Consider the following 24956-nt stretch of genomic DNA (forward strand, 5'->3'; position numbering starts at 1 on the left):
TTCTTCATAGATCAAGGGATTTTGAAAATACTTGGCACAAATAGTCACAATGATAAGATGATATGTCATGAGTAACACATGTGTCCCTACCTCCAAGGTCACACTTAGAGGTTAAAGATTTACATAGCCTGTTATCTGTTATAGGGTATATTTTGTGTCCAGTCCATAACCTGGGATTTTAAAAATACTTTGCGCAAATAATCACAATAATAAGATGATATGTCAGGCGAAAACATGGGTCCCTACCTCCAAGGTCACACTTAGAGGACAAAGATTGACATATTCTGTTATATGGTATATTTTGTGTCCGATCTATAACTTCTACATAGTTCAAGGGATTTTGAAAATACTTGGCACAAATAGTAATATTAATAAGACGATATGTTATGCACAACACCTGCACCCCTACCTGCAAGGTCAAGGTCACACTTAGAGGTCAAAGGTTAACATGATAGAATTTTAAATTTCGTGTTTCATTTTACTAGTATTTCTTTAACAAATTTATTGTTGCATTTGCAGATCTAGCATTGATCATTATTTTGGACTGAAAGTCCTGAAATCCATACCTCAATCTTTTGAAATAGCACAATTGTATGCTTCATGAGGCGGGGGACGTTGTTAACTCCGTTACAAATTCTTGTAACATTACACTGCAGACATAAAAGATATTAGAAATATCAAACTGAACTCTATCGAATGAAAGACTTCATGAAGGAAAATCACATTTTCCAAGAAACATTTTTTTTAAATAATGGAGTCATTGCCCTTTTTTCATTCTAGTTATTGCACTTTCATAAGCACTTTTTGCTCAGGGCATATCAATGACAATATGATGTGATCTAGACCAATATGTATCTATTACTGTTATTCGTCTAATTGGATTCATTGAATTTGATCATTCTTTTATTACTCTTGAATCCATTTATACCAAGTTATTTTAGTTCGGTTGTGTTGGAAACTATAAGCTTATTGAAACACTCTCGAATCCGTTCCTGGAACAAACCAGTACTAACCAATTAGTGTAAAGTCTCCTGCTCACGGAAACAACGGGGTTTGAATCCTTAGATTTACAAGTCCAACGAGTTAACCAGTCGTCCACGCCACCATTCCAGATTGTATTTCTTATATCAACATTCTTTAAATTAATGACCAAGTGGTATATGAATGTCAGTTTTTTAAAGGATGTCATTTTGCTTGTCACATATCATTTTGTTGGCTTTGTATCATAATGATGCTCTGAGGTACCGTATAATATCACGATTCAATCATGTGATTTGTGTCATTTGACAGGTGATATCTACTAAACGCTTACTATAACTAAATAACCAGTATTGTTAACACATGTTTGTCCATGTGTCATTTTAAACAGCGATCTGTAAGTGTTTCCAACATTAATGTTGTAACCGACTATAACTCATCTGCCCAACTTCTCTTCATACAAACACGAACTTGGATTACATATACATATAATTAATTTGAATTATTTGAGCTATATACTCTTGATCCTCATACACGAGCTTCTATGATCTTTTATGAGAAGCTATGAACTAGTGGTTTATGTAAATGCCTCTCAACGCCGTGATCTGGGATTTGAACCTTCCTTACTGGCAACCATATTTACCCGTCTGATACCGGTACTGGTTAATTCTAGGAAGCAGACTTGAGAGCTTATATCATGATTGCGATAAAATATTACTCGTGTTCAAACTAATACACAGTAATAATCGAAATTTGCAGAATTTTTCCACGAGAATAATTCCGGATGTAAGTTAATATAACAGAGTAATGACAACAAAACATTTTGTTTAATTTTTATCTTTATAACTAATTAACTTTTAAGAGATAACATTGATAAATAAATGAAAAGAAATTTGAACAAATAAAGAAACATAAAGATGATTACATGATAACATCATAATTTTGCTTTTACTAAATAAAATACAGCTGTACCTGTTCTTATTCAATGTGGAAAGTGATTAAAGCACGGATGTCAGTTTTGTTAGAAGGCACTTAATGTTGTTTATTACACAATTTATAACAAAATGTACTCACAAACGTAGACCTCTTATAATTGAAATTAATGGAAAATAAACGTCAACTTATTAAATTTTACTTTTAAAGATATTCTTATAATTTCAATTAGTAACAGGAACATGTACATGTAGGTAATTGTGACATTCCAGTCAGTGAGGAAATTGATATGTATAATTAACAGATGGTAAAACCAAATAAAGTCTTTATAACTGTTATATATACAGTATACAAGAAAATGATGAAAAAGAACTGATCAAAATAAACCATGAAAACAAATAATTGAAATCTCGTCTACAGTTGTTGAATTAGACAAAAAGTTATGCTAGAAAAGCTTTACATGTAAAAACTATATAGAGCATTTATAGTTGAAGACAAAATTATTTTAATTAGTAATTCAATTTCTTTGAAAAGAAAAATGTTGAAGTAAAATACCGTGAGCATACTTGATTATATAAATTAAACACGACATAATAATTAAACATCAATGGACTTTACAGTTTCACACTTTCCTCCTAATCGACACACAATAACTTTAATACATTTTTCTTGTTCATTTAATGTTTTATTCATATTACAAAGATTTCATAATCTATGATTACTATAGACATATTTGGAGGTTGATTAAGAAATAATCTTAATTACAAGGACACAATTTCACGATTCCAGTTTTAGTTTGTTCAACCGAAAAATGCATCGAACATGTAACTATACTAAAAATATTAGGTTTAGGTAACTTTTCTATTTCGTTTCAGTGACCATTCTTCAATTTATCATCAAAGCTGATTACTGTATTTAATCTTAAAGCAAGGAACACGTTGTACAACATAGGAATAAAAAAATTAAATGTGTATAAAGGTGGTCGAACCAAGCAACAAAGCAGCAGCAAATATGATAAAAAAAAGTGGAAACTATGTTCTGTGTGACATTTTCTTTGTGATAATTTCAATAATTCATTATATAGTCCATTAGGGAATATGAAACTTGATGAACTAATGGTATTCTAATGATACCAATTAATACCAAATTAACCTCGTATTTATACATAACAACTACACTTGGTAATATTGGTTTCTCTCTAGGACTTCAAAGCTCTTTTAATTCGCCAAAATAAACTTACTAATCCTATCCCATTACATGCTGCAACAAAAACAAATTAAGCTAATTAGTTCTACACATTTTGTTTACATATTTAAAGATATTGCCTGAAAGACTACATGTATGTTACTGCCTGCAGTGCCATGGAGTATCAAAAATTGTATTTCATTGAGTAACTAGCACAAAAACTGGTGAAATTATTACGTTCAGGCATCACGTGATAAACTATTATTTCATTAGATGTCTCATAGAAAACATAAACGTATATTTCAAAACAATAATCACAACACCAAACGATACTAAAATAGGTTTGACAAGGTATATACACCGCTTAATTAGCATTTCATAGTCTGGATGTCGGATAATAAATATCTAGATCAACTTAAAGCGTTATGATCGTCTACAAAATATCAGGCTTTCGTTTTACGTTCATCGGTGACAACGAATTGACATGTAAGTTTCTCGCCCACACCCCTCCCCTCCCTACCTTATGTTCCAAATTTAAGGCACTTCGGTTATTCATGAAAACATGTCTTTCCTCATCGCTTTACAAAGAGAGTTTAATTAAAACTAAACAAGCGTACGTGTCTTTGGAGACTGTAAAGGAGAAAGTCATTACATACTCATTTATATATTAGATATATGCCAAATATGTTATACCATTGTATATAGTGTAACAATCTTTACTTGTGTGTACATCTGTCTTTTTTCTTTTTCTTTTGCCAATAAAATATGTTTAAATCAATCATATATTAGACACGTTAAATGACGAAAATGTGTGAGAATTACAAAACCTGTAGAAAACATGACATGATAAAATAAAGCTGGACAAACTATAGGCAAATAAAACAATTAAGGGACACAAATAATTGAAGAAATTATATATTCATAACTTAAAAGCTAAAATAGTAACGGAAAGAAAACAAAGTAATCAAAACTATTTAAGTTTCTTTTCTGCGCTATCCTCAATGTCGTCCTCGTCGTCGGAAATGTTGAACTTTTCCGAAAGTAGTTCCGACGGTGCAACTTCTTCTATCATTTTCAAGACTTCTTTTGCCGTCGGTCTTTTCATTGGATTGGCAAGCGTGCATTTCCTTACAATTTCACGGAGCTGACAGGGGAAAGGAAAAAATAATATGACATAAAATACGGGTTTTTATGAACAACGTTTTAGCTTTTTATGATTATATAATACCACGATTCAGAGATCATTTTATGCATTATTTTCATCATAATGGTACAAGTGGTTCAATATAAATGCATTTTAACAATAAAATACCTTAACTCGTGTATGAAACAATTCTGAGCATAACAAATGCCAATGTTTCTACAGTAATGATTTTAGGACATACACATAAAAAATGGCATCATTAGTTTATACTACATGTACTTTATTTTAGTTTGGCTGTGTTGGAAACTGTAAGCTTAATAAAACACTCTCGAATCCGTTCCTTGAACCAACCAGTACTAAGCAATGAGTGTAAAGTCATTTGCTCACATGCACTTGACGGGATTTCAACCAACGCGGCCACGCCGCCATTCTTAACATAATCTGTTGACATAATAACGAACTACAGAGCATTTTTTCAAAGTTTATATATAAAACTATATACCGGTATTTTATTTTTCAAACCTGATTGTAAGTTAGAGATACATATAAATCTACGTACCATATTTACATATAGATCTACGTACCGCATTTAAATATAGATCTATCTACCATATTTACATATAGATCTACGTACCATATTTACATATAGATCTACGTACCATATTTACATATAGGTTTACCTACCATATTTACATATAGATCTACCTACCATATTTACATATAGATCTACGTACTAAATTTACATATAGATCTACCTACCATATTTACATATAGATCTACCTACCATATTTACATATAGATCTACCTACCATATTTACATATAGATCTACGTACCATACATATAGATCTACGTATCATATTTACATATAGATCTACGTACCATATTTACATATAGATCTACGTATCAGATTTACATATAGATCTACGTATCATATTTACATATAGATCTACGTACCATATTTACATATAGATGTACGTATCATATTTACATATAGATCTACGTACCATATTAACATATAGATCTACGTATCATATTACCATATAGATCTCCCTACCATATTTACATATAGATCTACGTACCATATTTACACATAGATCTACGTACCATATCTACGTACCATATTTACATATAGATCTACGTATCAGATTTACATATATATCTACGTATCATATTTACATATAGATCTACGTACCATATTTACATATAGATGTACGTATCATATTTACATATAGATCTACGTACCATATTAACATATAGATCTACGTATCATATTAACATATAGATCTCCCTACCATATTTACATATAGATCTACGTACAATATTTACACATAGATCTACGTACCATATTTACATATAGATCTACGTACCATATTTACATATAGATCTACGTACCATATTTACATATAGATCTACGTATCATTTTTACATATAGGTCTACCCACAATATTTACATATAGATCTACTTACCATATTTACATGTAGATCTACCTACCATATTTACATATAGATCTACCTACAATATTTACATATAGATCTACGTACCATATTTACATAAAGATCTACCTACCATATTTACATATAAATCTGCGTACCATATTTACATATAGATCTACGTACCATATTTACATATAGATCTACGTATCATATTTACATATAGATCTACGTACCATATTTACATATAGATCTACCTACCATATTTACATATAGATCTACGTACATTTTTACATATAGATCTACGTACATATTTACATATAGATCTACCTTCCATATTTACATATAGATCTCTACCTACCACCTATTTACATATAGATCTACCTACCATATTTACATATAGATCTACCTACCATATTTACATATAGATCTACCTACCATATTTACATATAGATCTACTTACCATATTTACATATAGATCTACCTACCATATTTACATATAGATCTACCTACCATATTTACATATAGATCTACGTACCATATTTACATATAGATCTACCTACCATATTTACATGTAGATCTACCTACCATATTACATATAGATCAACCTACCATATTTACATATAGATCTACGTACCATATTTACATAAAGATCTACCTACAATATTTCTATAAATCTGCGTACCATATTTACATATAGATCTACGTACCATATTTTACATATATCTCTACGTATCATATTTACATATAGATCTACGTACCATATTTACATATAGATCTACCTACCATATTTACATATAGATCTACCTACCTATATTACATATAGATCTACCTACCATATTTACATATAGATCTACCTACCATATTTACAATATAGATCTACTTACCATATTTACATATAGATCTACCTACATATTTACATATAGATCTACCTACCATATTTACATATAGATCTACGTACCATATTTACATATAGATCTACGTATCATATTTATATTTAGATCTACGTACCATATTTACATATAGATCTACCTACAATATTTACACATAAATCTACGTACCATATTTACATAAATATCTACGTACCATATTTACACATATATCTACGTACCATATTTACCTACAATATTTTACATATATAGATCTATTCACCATATTACGTACATATTTATAGATCACGTACCATATTACATATAGATCTACGTACCACATATATTTACATAATAGATCTACGTACCATATTTACACATATATCTACGTACCATATTTACATATAGATCTACCATATTTACACATATTTACCATATTTACATATAGATCTACCTACAATATTTACATATAGATCTACCTACCATATTTACATATAGATCTATCTACATATTTACATACATATCTACGTACATATTTACATATAGGTCTACCTACAATATTTACATATAGGTCTACCTACAATATTTAAATATAGGTCTACCCACAATATTTACATATAGATCTACTTACCATATTTACATGTAGATCTACCTACAATATTTACATCTAGATCTACCTACAATATTTACATATAGATCTACCTACAATATTTACATATAGGTCTACCTACAATATTTACATATAGATCTACCTACCATATTTACATATAGGTCTACCTACAATTTTTACATATAGATCTACCTACAACATTTACATATAGATCTACCTACAAAATTTACATATAGATCTACCTACAATATTTACATATATAGATCTACCTACAATATTTACATATATATCTACGTACCATATTTACATATAGGTCTACCTTCAATATTTACATATAGATCTACGTACCATATTTAGTATTTTCTCGTCATCTTCAATCACCTCGATCTCGTTATCTTTCTCACTAACAGCTGGTACTATAGCAGATTCCTCATACGGCGGTGGTTGATCACTATGTTCACTACTTTGCTCGCTAGGATTCGCACTCGATGTTGATGCCAGGGGTGGTTTCTCATTCTGGTAACCAGAGTTCGAGTACCCAACTGTAATAAACAATGTTTAATGTCAAGCTGAACCTTATACATCGATAAATATACATCGTGTATCAACATGACAGATTTGTCTGCTGTATACTTCAAGTGAAGGCAATCCAATAGCATGTTATTAGGCTATACATGTATCATCATTGTCAAGTTAATGTTTATTATTTCATATAATGATCTCACATATATGATGCATATGTCCTTTAAATATTGGTATTTTGGCTGGTGGACCGTAAATTAAGCAGTATTTGTTATAATTTCACTTTCTGGACATGAGGTTTGTCCGATAGTCACAATAAAAAAGTAATTATAGAGACCGGTTCTAATCAGACACTGACTTGACCTAATTAACATATTCGTTAATAACGGTTTACAGAAAAACATACAAATTCATATTGAATATGAGCTGTAAGTTATTAGTTCCTTATTTTTCACGTTACATATGCGTGCAGTAACAAAATTCGGTCGTTTAAATGTTAATATATTTTATAGTTAAGGAACTCGCTATAAACATATGTCGTACACTGACAGTGGTTTGAACCCCCGAACAATGCAAAAAGAATTTTTACTTGACAGTTTTAAGCTTATAGACTGCGGAATGGTCGGAGGTCATAGCACTGTGCTCATGTGGGGTTTTATAAATCTATTTACGATATTGAAAATTTTCATAAATGTTATCCAATGGTTATATAAATAATGAAACCAATTATCCGGGTCTTTTATGATACTAGTTCTTCAAACTACGTAACAATTGTATGTCAGCGTTCCTGTCAGCGTTCCTGGAGAACATTAATGATTTCTAGACAACGTAATACAACATATTACATATAATAAAAGATTTCTCGATTAACCTCCATAACATATAGATTCCCCTGGAGTGGCTATTTGATAGATCTAACATTTTTATATTTCAACGTATTGATATCAGGGTTCCCCGTGGACTAATTGTAATGCTTTTTGTTTAGATGATACTGCAGCGAAAGAAAATCATTCTTTTACAAATGATACCACATAGAAGAGATCATAAAAGCGAAGTCTATTTCAGATTCAAAACTGAACAAAATCTACCTAAACGAAAGAAACATAATGTTAAATTCAACTTCAAAAGATCAAGTCAATGTCTGAAGACAATGTTAAACCAGAGGTAATGTTATCAAAAATGGAAAAATCTCACTTTAGGCAAAAAAGCAAAGCAAAGAAAATTAATTAATTAATTAATTAATTAATTAATTAATTAATTAATTAATTAATTAATTAATAAAACTACAATTTCTGAAACACATATTGTTTCTTATATTTGCTTTAGATATTAGTAGTAATTATTTTTTTCAAAGGCCAGAATATCATCATGTCAAATATCAGTTAACAAAAAACGCCTTCTTAGAAAATGGCAAGAGTAAAGATTCGATGCATAGAGAATAATTGATTGTAAAAAAAAAAAGAAGGTAACTATTCTAGTACTGTCATGATTTGATTTGATACCTAGACAATAGTGTATTCATGAAACAATAAATAATATGCCGTCTGCTTAGAATGTTCTGACTTTTAACAGAGGATATTGAATGAATTTATTGAACAAGCTGAATCAAATTATATTATGCGAAATACTGAATTTATTGCACGAATTGAATAAAATTATAATATGCGAGCCTCTACAGTTCAATAAATTTAGTATTTGACGCAACACAAATATAATATACTAATTATAACATTATCCAAAATAGAATTGTTTATATACAGTAAAAATGAATTACTTTTTCATTGACGCGCGCTAAAATTTATACCCGCTTTAAAACTATATAATGTTTGTAAAAAAAACGCAAGTGACGTCACGTCAATATCAAATGCACGGCCGTGACAAGCCATTTTTATAGAGACGTAAACGCGGCACGGGTATATAATAAATACAGGATATTTGTTTAGTTCACAGACGCTTGGGGGTCAGATCCTGCCCCCCAACGTGATACGCCCCTGTAAACACTCTACCAAAATAGAATTGTTTATATACAGTAAAAATGAATTACTTTTTCATTGACGCGCGCTAAAATTTGCGCGCTTTAAAACTATATAATGTTTGTAAAAAAAAACGCAAGTGACGTCACGTCAATATCAAATCAGTACTTTATTGAGACTTGATGGTATACGGTATTTTTTCATATATGTAAAAATTGTTTGAAAACCATTTTTATCGTTGCAATAGATGTACCATTCGTGTTTAAATATTAAAATAGTTTTGGTAGAGTGTTTACAGGGGCGTATCACGTTGGGGGCAGGATCTGACCCCCAAGCGTCTGTGGAATATATTTCACAGAGTGAGCATCAAAAGGTATATTTCACGAGTGGCGCAGGCACGAGTGAAATGTGAACTTTTGGTGTTCACGAGGTGAAATATATTCCGATCTTACACTGAACTAAACGAATTTTCTTTTTATTATATGCATAAGAAACGTTTAAAAAAAGACATTTTAACCTAATACTAAATGAAAAGCGCGCCAGATAATAATTAAACGTCATTAGGTTGGTTTCCAGTACTGTGTACGCTGGTATTTCACTGAAACAACGTAACGGGAGTGAAATTATCAAATTGATAATTTCATTGTTTGAAACTGAAATTATCAGTTTTTTTATTTCACTGATATATTTCTATAAACCACCGAAAAGCATGTAACAATGCAGAATAATTTGTCGGCTGCTTACAATATTTTAAGACTTTTATTACATGCTTTTCGGTGGTTTATAGAAATATATCAGTGAAATAAAACTGGTAATTTCACTGTTTGAAACAGTGAAATTACCACTTTGATAATTTCACTGTTTTGAATTTAAGCCCCTTACGTTGTTTCAGTGAAATACCAGCGTGCACAGTACTGGGTACCAACTTAATGACGTGACGTCGTAAATGACGTCACGTTGTATTATTATTTGGCGCGCTTTTCATTCAGTATTAGGTTTAATGTCTTTTTAAAACGTTTCTTTGCATGAAATAAAAAGAAAATTTGTTTAGTTTAGTGTAAGATCGAAATATATTTCACCTTGTGAACACCAAAAGTTCATATTTCACTCGTGGCTGCGCCACTCGTGAAATATACCTTTTGGTGCTCACTCGGTGAAATATATTCCGATCTTACACTGAACTAAACAAATATCCTCTATATAATCTTGTCACAACTATCAAGTCAAAATACACACAATGTATCAACATTCGATAAATGTTCGGTAAATTTCGTGAGATGTTCGCAGTAAGATGTGATTAAATTTAATTTGTCTCTATGAAATAGTTACACTGACCGTTAGAGCGAAATAGGGTAAACTACGGTTTTATAATTTCAAAACGTTTTGTAAGATCGAGACCGCGTTAAGTCCATGAACTTACACGAATTTAATATTCTGTTTATCACATACCTAAAATAAAGACCGTTTAAAGTGAAAAACGAGTCATTTTTCATTGACGCGCCAATACTATTATTAGTATAACGCTAACATTTAGCGCGTCTTTACACAATGTTTGTATTACGCTAATGACGTCACGTCAAAATATATGCACGGCCGTGCAATCCCATTTTTACGGAGTCGCAAAATCGGCACTAGTGTGTGAGAAAACACAATACAAAACGAAACAAAACAATAAAATTCAATAAACAAATTATCTAATTTAAAGGAATTCAAATGAGATCCAAAAGCGTAAAGCATAATATTTGAATTTCTTACATAGGTTAACTTGGGCACTTTAAACAGAAATAATGGCAAAAGATAACTAAGAAATACACTCAGAAATAAATTATAATCGTATTTTTGTGCTATTCTTAGCTAGATTTGAGTGAAAAGCGTTGCAACGCTTTTTAATTTTAGGTCGTTTTCCACAACGAGAATTTCTGGATAAACGGAGTGAGCGAATGATCTGAAATTTTGTACGCAATATATTAGTCTAGACCTTTATCAAGTGAGACATTAATCTCGAAAAATAGGTTTTTTAACATGACAGGTCTAGAAATCTCATTGTAAGGGGAATATGAATAAATTATCTAATGAATTTTACCTTTCCAGTCTTCTCCATCCTCCGCTTTCTCAATCTTGTTTATATCATCAAAGTTACTGCTAAAAATAATATAAAACAAAATGATAAAAAGATGTATTTGTGAATTTGCACAAACTGCATGCACATGTACATACATGCGAATACTTAACACTTCTACAATGTAATTGAAATGTACAACAACAGGTAAATTACTTGGAAACTCAACTAACATTTTGTAAAATAATTAAGCTCAAGTGATATCTATTTTATAACGCCGGAATTACACATATGATAACACAAGTTCTATAGCGCTTTTATCATTATTTTTTATCATTATTAATATCCTATAGCATACAGTATAATATTAATAAGCAATCATCATCATCATCATCATCATCATCATTATTATTACTATTATGTACAGTATTATTATTATTATTATTATTATTATTATTATCATCATCGTCATTTTATTATTGTCATTGTTGTTGTTGTTGTTGTATAAAAGCGTTCACCGGGCGCCAAAATGAATGTTTGTACGTAAACGTCACAAATGTTTAAATTACGTCATCAATAAACCGGAAGTTTTTTAACGTTAAACAAAATGGCTGCAAAGTAGATGTTACCGCAAAAAGATCAAATAATGTAAATTATAATACAATAACCATGAGTGGAAGAAGATCAAGAACGCCGGGAACTCCGAGAAAAACAAGAACTAGGCGAGAACAAATCGCTTTTGAAGAAATTCCAACAAAAGATATCTCGAAGTCCAAATCAGTCGGCGGTACACCAAAAACTAGACGCTTAATTACAAATTCGGCACCAAATTCTACAAACAGGAGAAGTTGTCCAGAAATCAGCGATGTAAAAGAACAAAAGAAGCATTTTCGGCGACACAGTGAAAACAGGGCGTTTGTGGTTCAACCAAAGCCTTACATCAATGAAGCGGATGTCAGAAGAAAATCTTTGTCACAAAATAATTTGGTGCAACCCAATGTAACGAATAATTCCATAACATTAGATCAATCAGATATAAGTACGAGATCATCAACAAGTAGTTTATCAACTAATATTTACAAGTTGTGGAAAAATGGAAAACTGTGTGATGTGATTATACACGCAGGCGGTACTCAGTTTCATGTTCATCGTTTAGTATTGGCCGCAAGTTGTGAACAGTTTGAAGCACAAAGGCAGACGAGATATCAGTATGACATACCAAATGTTAGCGCAGAGGTAATGAATGAAGTGCTGGATTTCTTCTATACATTTAAATTGAAACTAACATCCGCAAATATTGAAGAAGTGTTGGAAATCAGTCAAAATCTGGGCGCTCGAAAGCTTTTAGATCTGTGTATAAATTTTTTAATGAAAATAAACTTGAACAATGCTGTGAGAAACAGAAAAGCCGCACAAAGGTTTGGACTTAAAAGTGTTATGTCTACAATTGACAAATATGTTCATGAGCATTTCTCAGCTCTAATAACAACGTCATCATTTCTTGAAAGTGAGTTCAATTATATCTATGACATTATATCGTCAGATATTTTAACAAAACCAAACGAACTACAAATATTCCGCGCATGTGCACAGTGGATTGACTACAAACGTACTGACCGCATCAAATACGCCATCCCGTTGATAAGTCTTATCAGGTTTGCTCACATCGCTCCTTCAGATATTGTCTCACAGGTAGAATCAGTGAACTTCATTTTTGAAATTCCAGAATGTAAAGAACTGCTCTACAATGCATTCAGACATCATGCTTTGTTTGATGAGGGAAGCACTCCAAGTCGATCAACTGTAGTTTCTCAAAGCGGTTTGCTGCATGATAATGTACAGAAGAACACAGGTATAAGTATTAGCACAGCCCAAACTCAGCATGATGCCGAGTCCTCAGAAACGGCTGCAGATTTATCTTGTACGGCTACGTCAATGGAATACGAGGTACATAGCGTTCAACCAGCTAAGTTCGGACAAGACTGTGGTTCGGATAATGATCCGGACATAATTCGCCGTTCAAAACGTTCCACGTCAGAGCCCGCTGCACACAGTCAGACTACAAGAGAAGATTCAAGTATGGAAAGTACATTAAACAACAGTAGTTCTACAATGACAAAAGAAATGCAGGGAAGCCCATGTGTGAAAACACTGACTGAAAAGTTTTCAAAGGGGGGTGCTGTTGTAAGTAACAAAAAAGTGTCAAAGGGTGCTGCTGTAAGTAACAAAAAAGTGTCGAATGATTTGGCACATATCATAGACTTCTTTGAGCCGACAAGTAAATTTTCTGATCAGACTAGCACAAATAAAGCAAAGAAAAAGAAAAGACTTGAAGACCTACTTATGGAGCAAAGGAACAACACACGCACAACAAATCATTCAGGTTCTTCATCAAACGCAAAGAAATCTACTTTCCATGACAGAATACCTAAGAAAGATTCCGACCACGAAGTAGGTCGCATACCCTCTACCGCTTTCACATACCTTTCAACACAGGGAGGGAAATTTCCTGAACACCAGAAAAACACCGGGAACTTAACGGAATTATCCTCAATCAAGTCTGAATCAGAGTCTGATCTTCCACCACCACCAGTACCTCCCGTAATATTGATTGCAGGTGGCGCTAGTGCATATGAAAATAATTCAAGAATGGACTGTGTAAACAACTGCATCCAACAATTAGATCCTGAACTAAACTCATGGCGCCTAAGGTCCCGTATTCCAATGTCCGTGCTTTACAGTGGCATAGTTTTGCTGGATCCATATCTATACATGATGGGCGGTCAGACGACGAAAGAACAATGTCCCGTGCCGATAAAAGATTGTTACAGGTATGATGTTACGAATGACCAATGGGATAAAGTTGCTTCGTTAAGAACGGCGCGATATCGACATGCGGCTGTCGTATTAAATAGAATTATTTATGTGATCGGAGGCGAAGATAGCATCGGTATGAGCTGTAATACGGTTGAAGTATACAACCAGATGAGTAATACATGGAAATTTGCTGAAGGTATGCACGAGGCACGTGTCAGTCCGGCTGCTGCTGCTCATCGCGGACGTCTATTTGTAGCCGGCGGTATGATGGACATGGATGAAAAACTAGCCTTGAACACCATGGAAGTTTATAACCCAAGAACGCGATCCTGGACATTTAGATATCCACTTCCGGTTGCATTGTGTGGCTCATCGATGGTGGAGATTGCCGGAAAGCTGTATTTAGTTGGCGGATTTGTGATACGCGATGGAGAGCCGTTAAGCCTTGATTCTATATTCCGGTACAGTGACGAAGCTGACACTTGGATTGGATACAAGACATTACACGTACCCCGTCACGACGCCGTCACTGTCACCCTTGACAACAAACTTTTTATCCTAGGAGGTCAGAGTTCTGCTGCAATGGGGCACGCTCTCTCAAATGTAGAATGTATCGATGTTGAGACTGACAAACACCTGACTGGGGTTGCACCGTTGTTAACACAAGCTTACGGTATATGTGGCTGCGTATTATCAAATTAACATGAATGATGTATAACTGTTTATCAAATTTAGTCATAACAATTGCCAAAACATTTTATAATAGTGGTTAACTTAATGAGTAACTTTCGGAAAATAATGTGAATTTTATCAACGAAAAAAGCAACAAAAAACAATCTATTTGGAGAAGTCATCAAATAATCATTTAAACAGACTTGAATGCCTGAACGTTAATAAAGCTCAATCTATTAAGATATATGGTTTATGTAATAATATATAAATAAATAATCTAACAAACTGTAAGAATCTTTCTTAATTCACCCGTACAAAAACAAGTGAAATTACAGAATGTCTGCATCGTGTGCAGAATGCATCTAACAATGTATGTATGTATATAAAATTAGTTTAAACTTACCGCCGGGAAGAAACATATAGGTGAGCATATACTTCATTCATAGTACAATTCGATCTACAAGTTTCTATGTTTGTACCATAACTCCCATATGTACATACAATGAATGATAAAAGAATAATATGGGATAATTCCCATATACTTTGTTGGGAATATACAAGTGGGCACGATAAATCCTTTAAAACATATCAGCCATGGATAGAACTATAAGGATAATACACATCGTTGAGTACAATACTGAATTATATTGGACAAGAACACTGCTGCCGAACCTATATTGGACGATATACTATCAGTATTGTACTCAATAATGTATGAAAAGCAACAATCGTTTAACAGATTTTGTTTTACTTTGAGTACAATATGGATTTTGAACTCAGAAAATGAAAACAATGTTAGACGGATTAGAACAAGTCTGTATTTTTTGAACTCGGAGAAATTTAAACGAGGCTAAATTTATATGATCGGTTCCAATAATCTTTTCTTTTAGAACATCATGTGTTGCAAAGCTCATTTGTCACATCTTATAAGGAGTGAAATAAATAGATATCGAATGGCTGTAGGTTCAATACTGAATTTATTGAACGATTTGAATAAAATTATATTATGCGAGCCTGCAGTAAAAAAGAATTACTTTTTCATTGACACGCTTATAATATAACGCCAACATTTAGAGCGTCTTTCGCTATGTTTGTATAACGCAAATGAGGTAACGTAAAAATATACGGCCTTTTCATATCATATTAAAATTTTACAGAGTCGCAAAAGCAAGCAGAGGAATATTATTAATATACTTATCACACACCCGTGCCGATTTTGCGACTCCGTAAATATGGTATTGCACGGCCGTGCATATATTTTGACGTGACGTCATTAGCGTTATACAAACATAGTGTAAAGACGCGCTAAATGTTAGCGTTAAACTATTGGCGCGTCAATGAAAATGACTCTTATTTCACTTTAAACAGTGTTTATTTTGGGTATGTGATAAATAGAATATTAAAATCGTGTAAGTTCATTACTGAATTTATTGCACTTGTTGAATAACTTGTGCAATAAATTCAGTATTGAACTTACACTCATTCAATATCCTCTATGTACTAAAATAGTAAACAATGGTAACCTTAAAGAACGCCCAAAAAGGCAAAATTGAAAATGTTATTGAGCATGTTCATGGACATTTAGTGCAAACTACCGCTACTACTACTAGCGTTTGACTACGGTGGCATAGAGGTGACATTTGCAGTTTTATTTTATCTCGTGGCCACGACTTATTATCTTGAGGCCTCAAGATATTATCTCGTGGCCACGACTTATTATCTCGTGGCCACGACTTATTATCTTGTGGCCTCAAGATATTATATCGTGGCCACGACTTATTATCTCGTGGCCACGAGTTATTATCTTGTGGCCTCAAGATGTTATCTCGTGGCCACGAGTTATTATCTTGTGGCCACGACTTATTATATTGAGGCCACGAGTTATTATCTTGTGGCCACGATTAATTTCACCCAATGAAAATGGTCGTTTCATCTTGAACAAAAGTTAATATCAATAAGACCTTATATCACACTGGCCACAGCTTTCACAAGAGCGGCGGGTCAAGCGCTGCGGCGGTGAAGAAAGGGAACGTTTTATGATTATTCTTCTTCTTTTTTTGTATGGTCAGGTGTTTCTTTCATTCTTCTTTAAAGATATACTTTGCTTAAATTTAATATTAGAAAATATTGATAATTGTTACACTGTCCCTTTGTACATGTAAACATAAAATGAACATGTTTTGACTTCAAAGATAGTAGATATGTTATGTTTAAAATTCTACACAGTATAGGTGTTCACCATGAATATATATATTGTCAGTTTTTTAAGTAAAGATTACCTGACCTGTTATAGGGAACGCAGCTTCCTGTACATAGTTTATTGATTTCTTTATTCAAGTTAGACGCATTAAGTTAGAATACCATAGATTTAAAAAAAAATCTGTGATTTTAATTTTCAAGGATGAGCACGGTATATCTAATTTAATTGAGATTAGATTAAGAAATATATGCGGTTTATGTATACTTTTAAGGTCGTTCATGGAAATAACTTGCCCCTTTTCCCTGTGGATTCGAATCCCTTTAAAGACTTGTATCTAGATAGTTATTATTGAAGATATACTACAATGTCACAATGATAAATGACTAACTTTGACGGGTTATCTGAACCTTTTTCTTTTTTTTATTATAAAAACTGACATACTAGTATACAAGTTTCAAAGACATATGTCAATTCTTTTAAGATCTCCTCTTTGATTGGTACTGCTTATGCTGTGCTTTTGCTACTGCCAATTTCACGTTTTATAATTTTGTCACTGCTACTTCTGTGCTACTGCTACTGCCAACTTCATGTTTTATAATTTTGTTACTGCTACTGCTCAATGCTACTGCTAACTTCCTACTGGTGATGACCACTTATAAAAGTGAGTGTATTTTATGAAAAACTGCATCTATAGAAACTTGATCCTTAAACGTTAGGACCATAAGATAAGAATACAGAGGGCCAATTAGTGATGACAAGACTCTACTCAGTGGACGTGTTAATGTGGTCAATACAGTTAATAGTGATATACTAGCTGATAAGCCTTACTGAAATTCAGCACGTCTCTGGGAAAATGCGTGAACTTAAGTAAATATATGGTGGTGATTGACACGCCCCTCCTGTGACTGCTATTGCCAGTGTGATATTAAATTTTGTTCAAGATGAAACGACCATTTTCATTGGCTAAAATAAGTCGTGGCCACAAGATAATAACTCGTGGCCACGAGAAAATAAGTCGTGGCCTCAATATAATAAGTCGTGGCCACAAGATAATAACTCGTGGCCACGAGATAATAAGTCGTGGCCACGAGATAACATCTTGAGGCCACAAGATAATAACTCGTGGCCACGAGATAATAAGTCGTGGCCACGAGATAATATCTTGAGGCCACGAGATAATAAGTCGTGGCCACAAGATAATAACTCGTGGCCACGAGATAATATCTTGAGGCCACAAGATAATAAGTCGTGGCCACGATATAATAAGTCGTGGCAACGAGATAATATCTTGAGGCCTCAAGATAATAAGTCGTGACCACGAGATAAAATAAAACTGCAAATGTCACCTCTATGCCACCGTATTTGACCTTATGTTTTCGTCATTATTTTTCTAAAGTTTAGCGTTGATTTGATTTTGAGTTGTTCTTTTTTTCTTTTTTTTAGGAAATACTAATCCTATGAAGAAATAAAACTGATGATATGTTTTCACTTTGACAAAAAGTTCATATTATTATTGACTTTGAATAATAACTTAAAAGTCTTTATTTCAACAGTTTTTATTAAAGCGCGGGAAACAGACGTAAAGATGACGTCAGATGTTCTAAGTTTGCGAACAAATGTTTAAAGGCACATTATGCTTTAGAAATCCATATTTTTGAAAGTATTTCGAAATGCCAAACATGTTAACAATTGTTAATGTTTTAATAAAGGATTAAGAGCATGTTAGATATTCAATTCTTGAAAAAAGTAGCACTGAACATATAGTGACGTGTCGTAAAGGTAGCAAAATGTAAACAAAGTAGTATTTTGACTTCCATACAAAATACATATTCACTAAATTTATATACCATTTGAAAACATAGCAAAATATACAACAGATAGTTTAAATAATATGTATATGGCAAATGAGTTGCTTTTTTAAACTGTGAAAAAAAACAAAAGATAGAAAGTTTTTGGAAAAAAAATATAGCATTTTCTAAGGGTTAACGGGGCTAAGTTTATACCAGTAGACATCATTGCGGTATTATTATTTAGTGAACAATGTGAACAATGTGAATTAATGATAGCTAAATTGTAAAAAAAAATGCCATAAAGTACTAAAATGTTAATTTTGTAGATCCAGCTTTGCCAAATAATCATGAACGACCCCGAGAAACTCATGTACATTTTAGAAACATGACACATGCTTTCTTACATGTCTTATGAAGACTACTTTGGCAATGGCTACGAACAATAAACATAGAGAAATCAAACTTCGCTTTTACAAGAAAAGTAAACACTTTAGAGAAAAATCCTGAAAAATCTTAAGGGTGACGTTTTAAGTTTACGAAAATAGGTCAGACTATAAACTCAACAGTTTCATTCAATATAACCCTACAATTTACGGAATCATACAAAATAATAATAATACGTATGCCCACCGTGAGTGGCATATTGTGGGTGATATGGATTTTATATAGTGCATGAACAGGTGATATTCTAATTAAATCTACGTTTTGCCATAATTCCTGTCAATTTAATCATTTACTTAGCATAAACGACAAAGAAGTCACGTGGTCCAAGAAAATTTCTGTAAATATCCATCGGAATTAGATCTATGCAACGTTCAATTTACAAAAACAGTGGGCAGTCTTTTTACTATCAACTGTTTGGTCAAGTCAATCTTTTGAAATATGTAGTCAACTCAACTTAGCAATGAAACAAATGAGTTGTTTTTTTTTCATAAATATGGGATTTATTTGCATCGAGGCTTAAGAAAATAAACAATCATTTTTCTCTCCTTTTACCGATTTCTCCTTTGATTTGTGTATTGGTGGGATTTAAGAGAAAGTAGTCCAACAAGATACAAGTGAAAATACGAGAAATCTGTTTCACTGCAACGCATTTTATTTAATCCATAATACCTTAGTACATAATAATAAAAGTTTTGAAAATGTCCGATAAACCATATGAAACGCACCGGAAGCTAATTTAAACAGTACATTCTAATATCCGGATACCAGTCAATATATATTTCCCGAAATTAATAAACATTTTTGTTATATACTTTTAAATGAACTATTGAGAAATATTGTTGAAATAAAATACCTATTTTCATTTTCCGTATTTTCAGTGTAAAAATATATATATTTTTCAGTGCAGTAAAATGTATTTTTCTCTATTTTCACTGGTGTCTTGTTGGACGTCTTTCCTCTTACTTCAGCCAATACACAAACTTTAAGGGAAAAGCCTTTCAAATTGTCATCTCAAAAAATAGAAAAAAATGTATATGATGAACAGAAAATTCAAGTTTTTTCTCTATAAATACAGGATTTATTTTCACTTCGTGGTATCTCGCACTCTTGAAGTATTTTCATACCACTCGATGAAAACAAATCCTGTATTAATAGAAAAAACTTGAATGTTCTCCATATATTTAAATGAAGTTAATGACTTTACTCAAGACCAAATACAGTACTTTTCAAAGAATAACTTAAACACAAATTCATATAATATCTTAAAACAAATCGCAAAGTGTTTTAGAATAATTCTAAAAAACATGATTGTAATAGTTATAGTATATAAAAGGAGTTAGTTACGAGGATATAACACTGGCTGGGGCGGCATCAAGGGGTGTTTCTGCTTCCAAAAAAATGGCGAGGCAGTAAGGCCGAGACGAATTTTTTGCAGAAACAGTCCGAGATGTCGCCCAGTCAGTGTTATATCCTCGCAACTTACACGTTTCATATACTATAACTATTACAAATTACACTTTGCTATTCGTTAAAGAGCTTTTACATACTTGGTTGTAAATCATTATGACTTACCGATTGGCTATTCCATTCACTTACATTTAGTTATCGATTTATCGGTGTTTACAAATTTTTATATTGACAGACAGACAGACAGACATATACTTTTATTTATAATCAGGTTCTACAGTACATATACATGAGAGCAACATGATTTATTTACTTAGACAAATATCGAATATGTATACACATGGCAGTTTGCATGCAGATTATGGTATGAATATAAATTGTGGAAAAGGTATTATTATTATTATCAACAAAGGGGCGTTTATACAACAATTTACGTAGTACACATTCACAAGTGTGGCACAGAAAAGGTCAGTAGATGGGTGTTTTGAAGATCTCGTGCGACTTGTGGATGTGTACACGTGGGTTTATATAAATATGGAATTAAGTTAATAAATAAAGAAATGAACAGATTAACACATGAGTTGAAAAAGTTCACTTTCATTTGAGAGTCACTCACGATTTTCACGTTTTTCTCATGCTAAATTGATCTTACTAATCCACTCATGTAAACAATTATGTAAAGTATAAATTGTATCGTGTATTGTATTGTATTGTATTGTATTGTATTGTATATTTTGTTTTACATTGATTAATTGTTGTTTACATTAGTCAGCCATTCCAGAAAATTACGCGCAATGTGTATGTCTGTGTGTCTTTATGTGTGATTTCAACAAAAATGCACGAAAATGCAACTTTAATTTGTTTGATACAAACTTTGGCCTATTACTCAAAATTGCAGATCATTTTTATTGAACAGTTCAGATAATAGAGCTACACAGTACATCTATTTATGCATTTTCCCGTGTCGCTTGAATGGGTTACATCTCAACAGAATAGTTTACGAATAATTAAATTGCTTTCAACAAAAAGAGAAATATTTTAAACTTTGGCTGAAGAGTCCTTCTTGATTTTTCATCACATTAATAAATATATATTGAATATCATTTCGTTATTTTTAGGCGAGAGCGAAAACAGTTCAAAAGTCAATTAACTGCCATGACAAAAAAAAAATCTTACTTAACATACATACCGGTTGATATTCTATGTTTAAATAACGGATAGCTTGCCTTCTTCACAAAAACACATGCAGATGTTTCATCACTGTCGCAATGTTAATTACCAGGACGTTGTGTAAAACTTTATTTTCTGTCTGTCACGAATAAACGTTTATGTTGTTGTTGTTGACAGAGCAAAGATTAACTACATTAAAGTGAAATGGTCTACAATGGACACAGTTTCCAGAAGTTTTTTTTTCAAATACGGATAAAAACAATAGAAATGTATTATTTGCATATACTTATAAACTATTTCTTGAAGAAAAAGCATTGTTGATAGTGAGTTAGTGATTAAGTATGAACAAATATATAAAACTGATTGTTTTAGAACAAATTTATCATAACCTAAATATTAAAATGATCGTAATCAAAAGTTGTATCTCACAATGACCAACAGCCTCCATAATAATATTATTTTATTACATGCTTTTCGGTGGTTTATGTAGAAATATATCAGTGAAATAAAAACTGATAATTTCACTGTTTTAAACAGTGAAATTATCAAATTGAATATTTGAATATTTGAGCCCGTTACTTTGATTCAGTGAAATACAAGCGTTCACAGTACTGGAAACCAACTTAATGACGTGACGTCGTAAATGACGTCACGTTGTTTTATTATTAGGCGCCCTTTTCATTTTAGTACTGGGTTAAAATGTCTTTTTAAACGTTTCTTTGCATAAAATAAAAAGAAAATTTGTTTAGTTTAATGTAAGATCGAAATATATTTCACCTTGTGAACACCAAAAATTTATATTTCACTTGTGGCTGCGCCACTCGTGAAATATACCTTTTGGTGCTCACTCTGTGAAATATATTCCGATCTTACACTGAACTAAACAAATATCCTCTATATCTTCTTGTTTGTTATCATATATGATACTATCAACATATTAATTATTTATGGAATAAAGACAAATTCACTTTAGATATATCAACAGTTATCTTCAGATGATCAAATATTGAACAATTTATTATTCATAATGGATTATTTGATGAGTTTGTAGAATTTAATTTTCTCCCCTTTGTATAAATATCTATTTTCCTCAGGTGTCATGAACGCATTTTGTTTTGCAATTATCTTGGGTGTGGCAGATTAAATTTACCATCGAAGAGCGCTGTTTTAAGCAGGAATCAATATTTTTTCTTTTTCTTTTTTTTACTTTTCATTCTTTTACTTTTTTTCCAAAACAATCATTTCAGTATCATAAAACATTCACCTTTTACTAGTTTTTTTTGTGTGTAGACAAAATAAATTACTGATGAAATTAACTTTACAACTTGTGACTTCATCATCATTATTTTCACGTTTTCTTTTTAATTTTGTGACGATTGTTTTGCAATTAAATTCAACAAAAATAGTTTTTAAATAACATTATTAGATATGTATTAATGCTCTTATATGACATGCGCTGGAAAATGTAAATAATGATATAAATCAAGTATATGTCTGTTTAAAGAAATGAATCAAAATAATTTTCAAAAATTGAGTGATATGATAAATTCATTATTTTGCTTTTCTTTGGTTTTAATCGACTGTCAACTACAGTGGTTGATGAAGACAGTCACAAATAAAAAAAAAACGATTGACAGCATTCCTTAATTTAACGAAAATTAAATTTAAAAAAGGAAATACACGAAACTGACGATTCAGATGGTATATGAATGTGTAGATCTATCATTCTCATGTTTGTTCTGTTCTGTTTATTAAAAATGTTTTTTTTTTACTTTAAAATAAACCAAGCATCGAAATAAATCACTCATAATAATGCATGTTTAAGATTTTTTCTAATATTTATATGAAGAAAAAAATTTTTTTTCCCTAGAATGCTAAATAACCTTAAGTACATTATATAATAATCACAAATCAAAATGTGCATGTGGAAAAACATAGAACTAATAATCTAAGCGGAAATAAATCATGCTCATAAACCACTTTACCTTTTCTCACCTCCGACAGGCATTTTATCCTTTTAAAATAGTGTATGTAATCCTTTGATATAATTATATATATATATTTATATGATTTATTTTTTATTTTATCTCCTATTTATGGTGATACCAATCTAATATATAATTATAACACAGCCCAGTTTGTCAATCTCTGCCACTGTGTAACGGAAAAAGATAGAACAATCTGACAATTCCGAGAAAGGCAACGGTAATGACATTCTGTGGTTCCTGTAACTATATGTAGAACTAATTACGTATGTTTTGTAGCATTATTATCCATTAAATAATAACGACGGTAGATGTATCATGGCCTTTATCATAAAGAAAAAAAAACACGATTATTTAACAATTGTAAGTCGGATGTTTTTCGGGTGATCATAATGAGGATTGTATAGTTCTGGAAGTGATACACGCACCGGATAGTTCAGGGCGTGTAGGCCGGATAGCTCAGGGCGTGTAGGCCGGATAGTTCAGGGCGTGTAGGCCGGATAGTTCAGGCAGTGAAGATCTGATAGTTCAGAGTGTGAGTGTCGGATAGAATAGTCCATGGAGTGATGATCGGATCGTTAAGGAAGTGAGGGTGGTCGGGTAATTTAAGGAGTGTGGGTAATGGACAGTTCAGGTAGTAAGAGTGAATATCAAATAGTTCAGGGTGTGAGATATATTATTATTAAAGGAGTGAGGATCTTTGGATGGAGTGATGATGAAATGATGTATCTAATGAGGTTTTATAGGTGGTATAACACGGTTCACG

The 24956-nt window shown here is 32.1% G+C and overlaps 2 protein-coding genes across 4 annotated transcripts; one reads left to right on the top strand and one right to left on the bottom strand.

Moving 5' to 3' along the window:
- Positions 1-1799: 1799 nt before the first annotated feature.
- Positions 1800-24380, bottom strand: LOC132752979 (uncharacterized). 3 transcript variants are annotated; one of them, XM_060743394.1, is made up of 4 exons: positions 24191-24380; positions 11730-11785; positions 7500-7693; positions 1800-4240 (listed from the first exon to the last, which is right to left on the bottom strand). In XM_060743394.1, exons 1-4 carry the CDS (start codon positions 24211-24213, stop codon positions 4067-4069), a joined length of 447 nt encoding a protein of 148 aa, XP_060599377.1. In that variant the 5' UTR covers positions 24214-24380; the 3' UTR covers positions 1800-4066. The 3 variants fall into 3 exon arrangements, with proteins under 3 accessions (XP_060599377.1, XP_060599376.1, XP_060599375.1); XM_060743393.1 differs by having other exon boundaries at positions 11730-11788; XM_060743392.1 differs by lacking the exon at positions 24191-24380 and adding an exon at positions 15598-15653 and having other exon boundaries at positions 11730-11788.
- On the top strand, positions 12278-15480 carry LOC132752978 (kelch-like protein 3). The gene has a single exon (XM_060743391.1). The coding sequence runs from the start codon at positions 12375-12377 to the stop codon at positions 15222-15224; it is 2850 nt and encodes a 949-aa protein (XP_060599374.1). The 5' UTR covers positions 12278-12374; the 3' UTR covers positions 15225-15480.
- Positions 24381-24956: the final 576 nt, after the last annotated feature.

The sequence above is a fragment of the Ruditapes philippinarum genome, unplaced genomic scaffold (assembly GCF_026571515.1).
Source record: "Ruditapes philippinarum isolate M1 unplaced genomic scaffold, ASM2657151v2 ctg476_1_1_1_1, whole genome shotgun sequence".
Taxonomy (NCBI): domain Eukaryota; kingdom Metazoa; phylum Mollusca; class Bivalvia; order Venerida; family Veneridae; genus Ruditapes; species Ruditapes philippinarum.

Coding starts and splice junctions, on each gene's coding strand:
- LOC132752979 (XM_060743392.1), bottom strand. CDS start 15,638: ATGAATGAAGTATATGCTCACCTATATGTTTCTTCCCGGCG. Junction 7,694..11,729: donor GGATGGAGAAGACTGGAAAG/GTAAAATTCATT, acceptor TGTTTATTACAG/TTGGGTACTCGAACTCTGGT. Junction 4,241..7,499: donor ACGAGAAAATACTAAATATG/GTACGTAGATCT, acceptor TTCCCCTGTCAG/CTCCGTGAAATTGTAAGGAA.
- LOC132752978 (XM_060743391.1), top strand. CDS start 12,375: ATGAGTGGAAGAAGATCAAGAACGCCGGGAACTCCGAGAAAAACAAGA.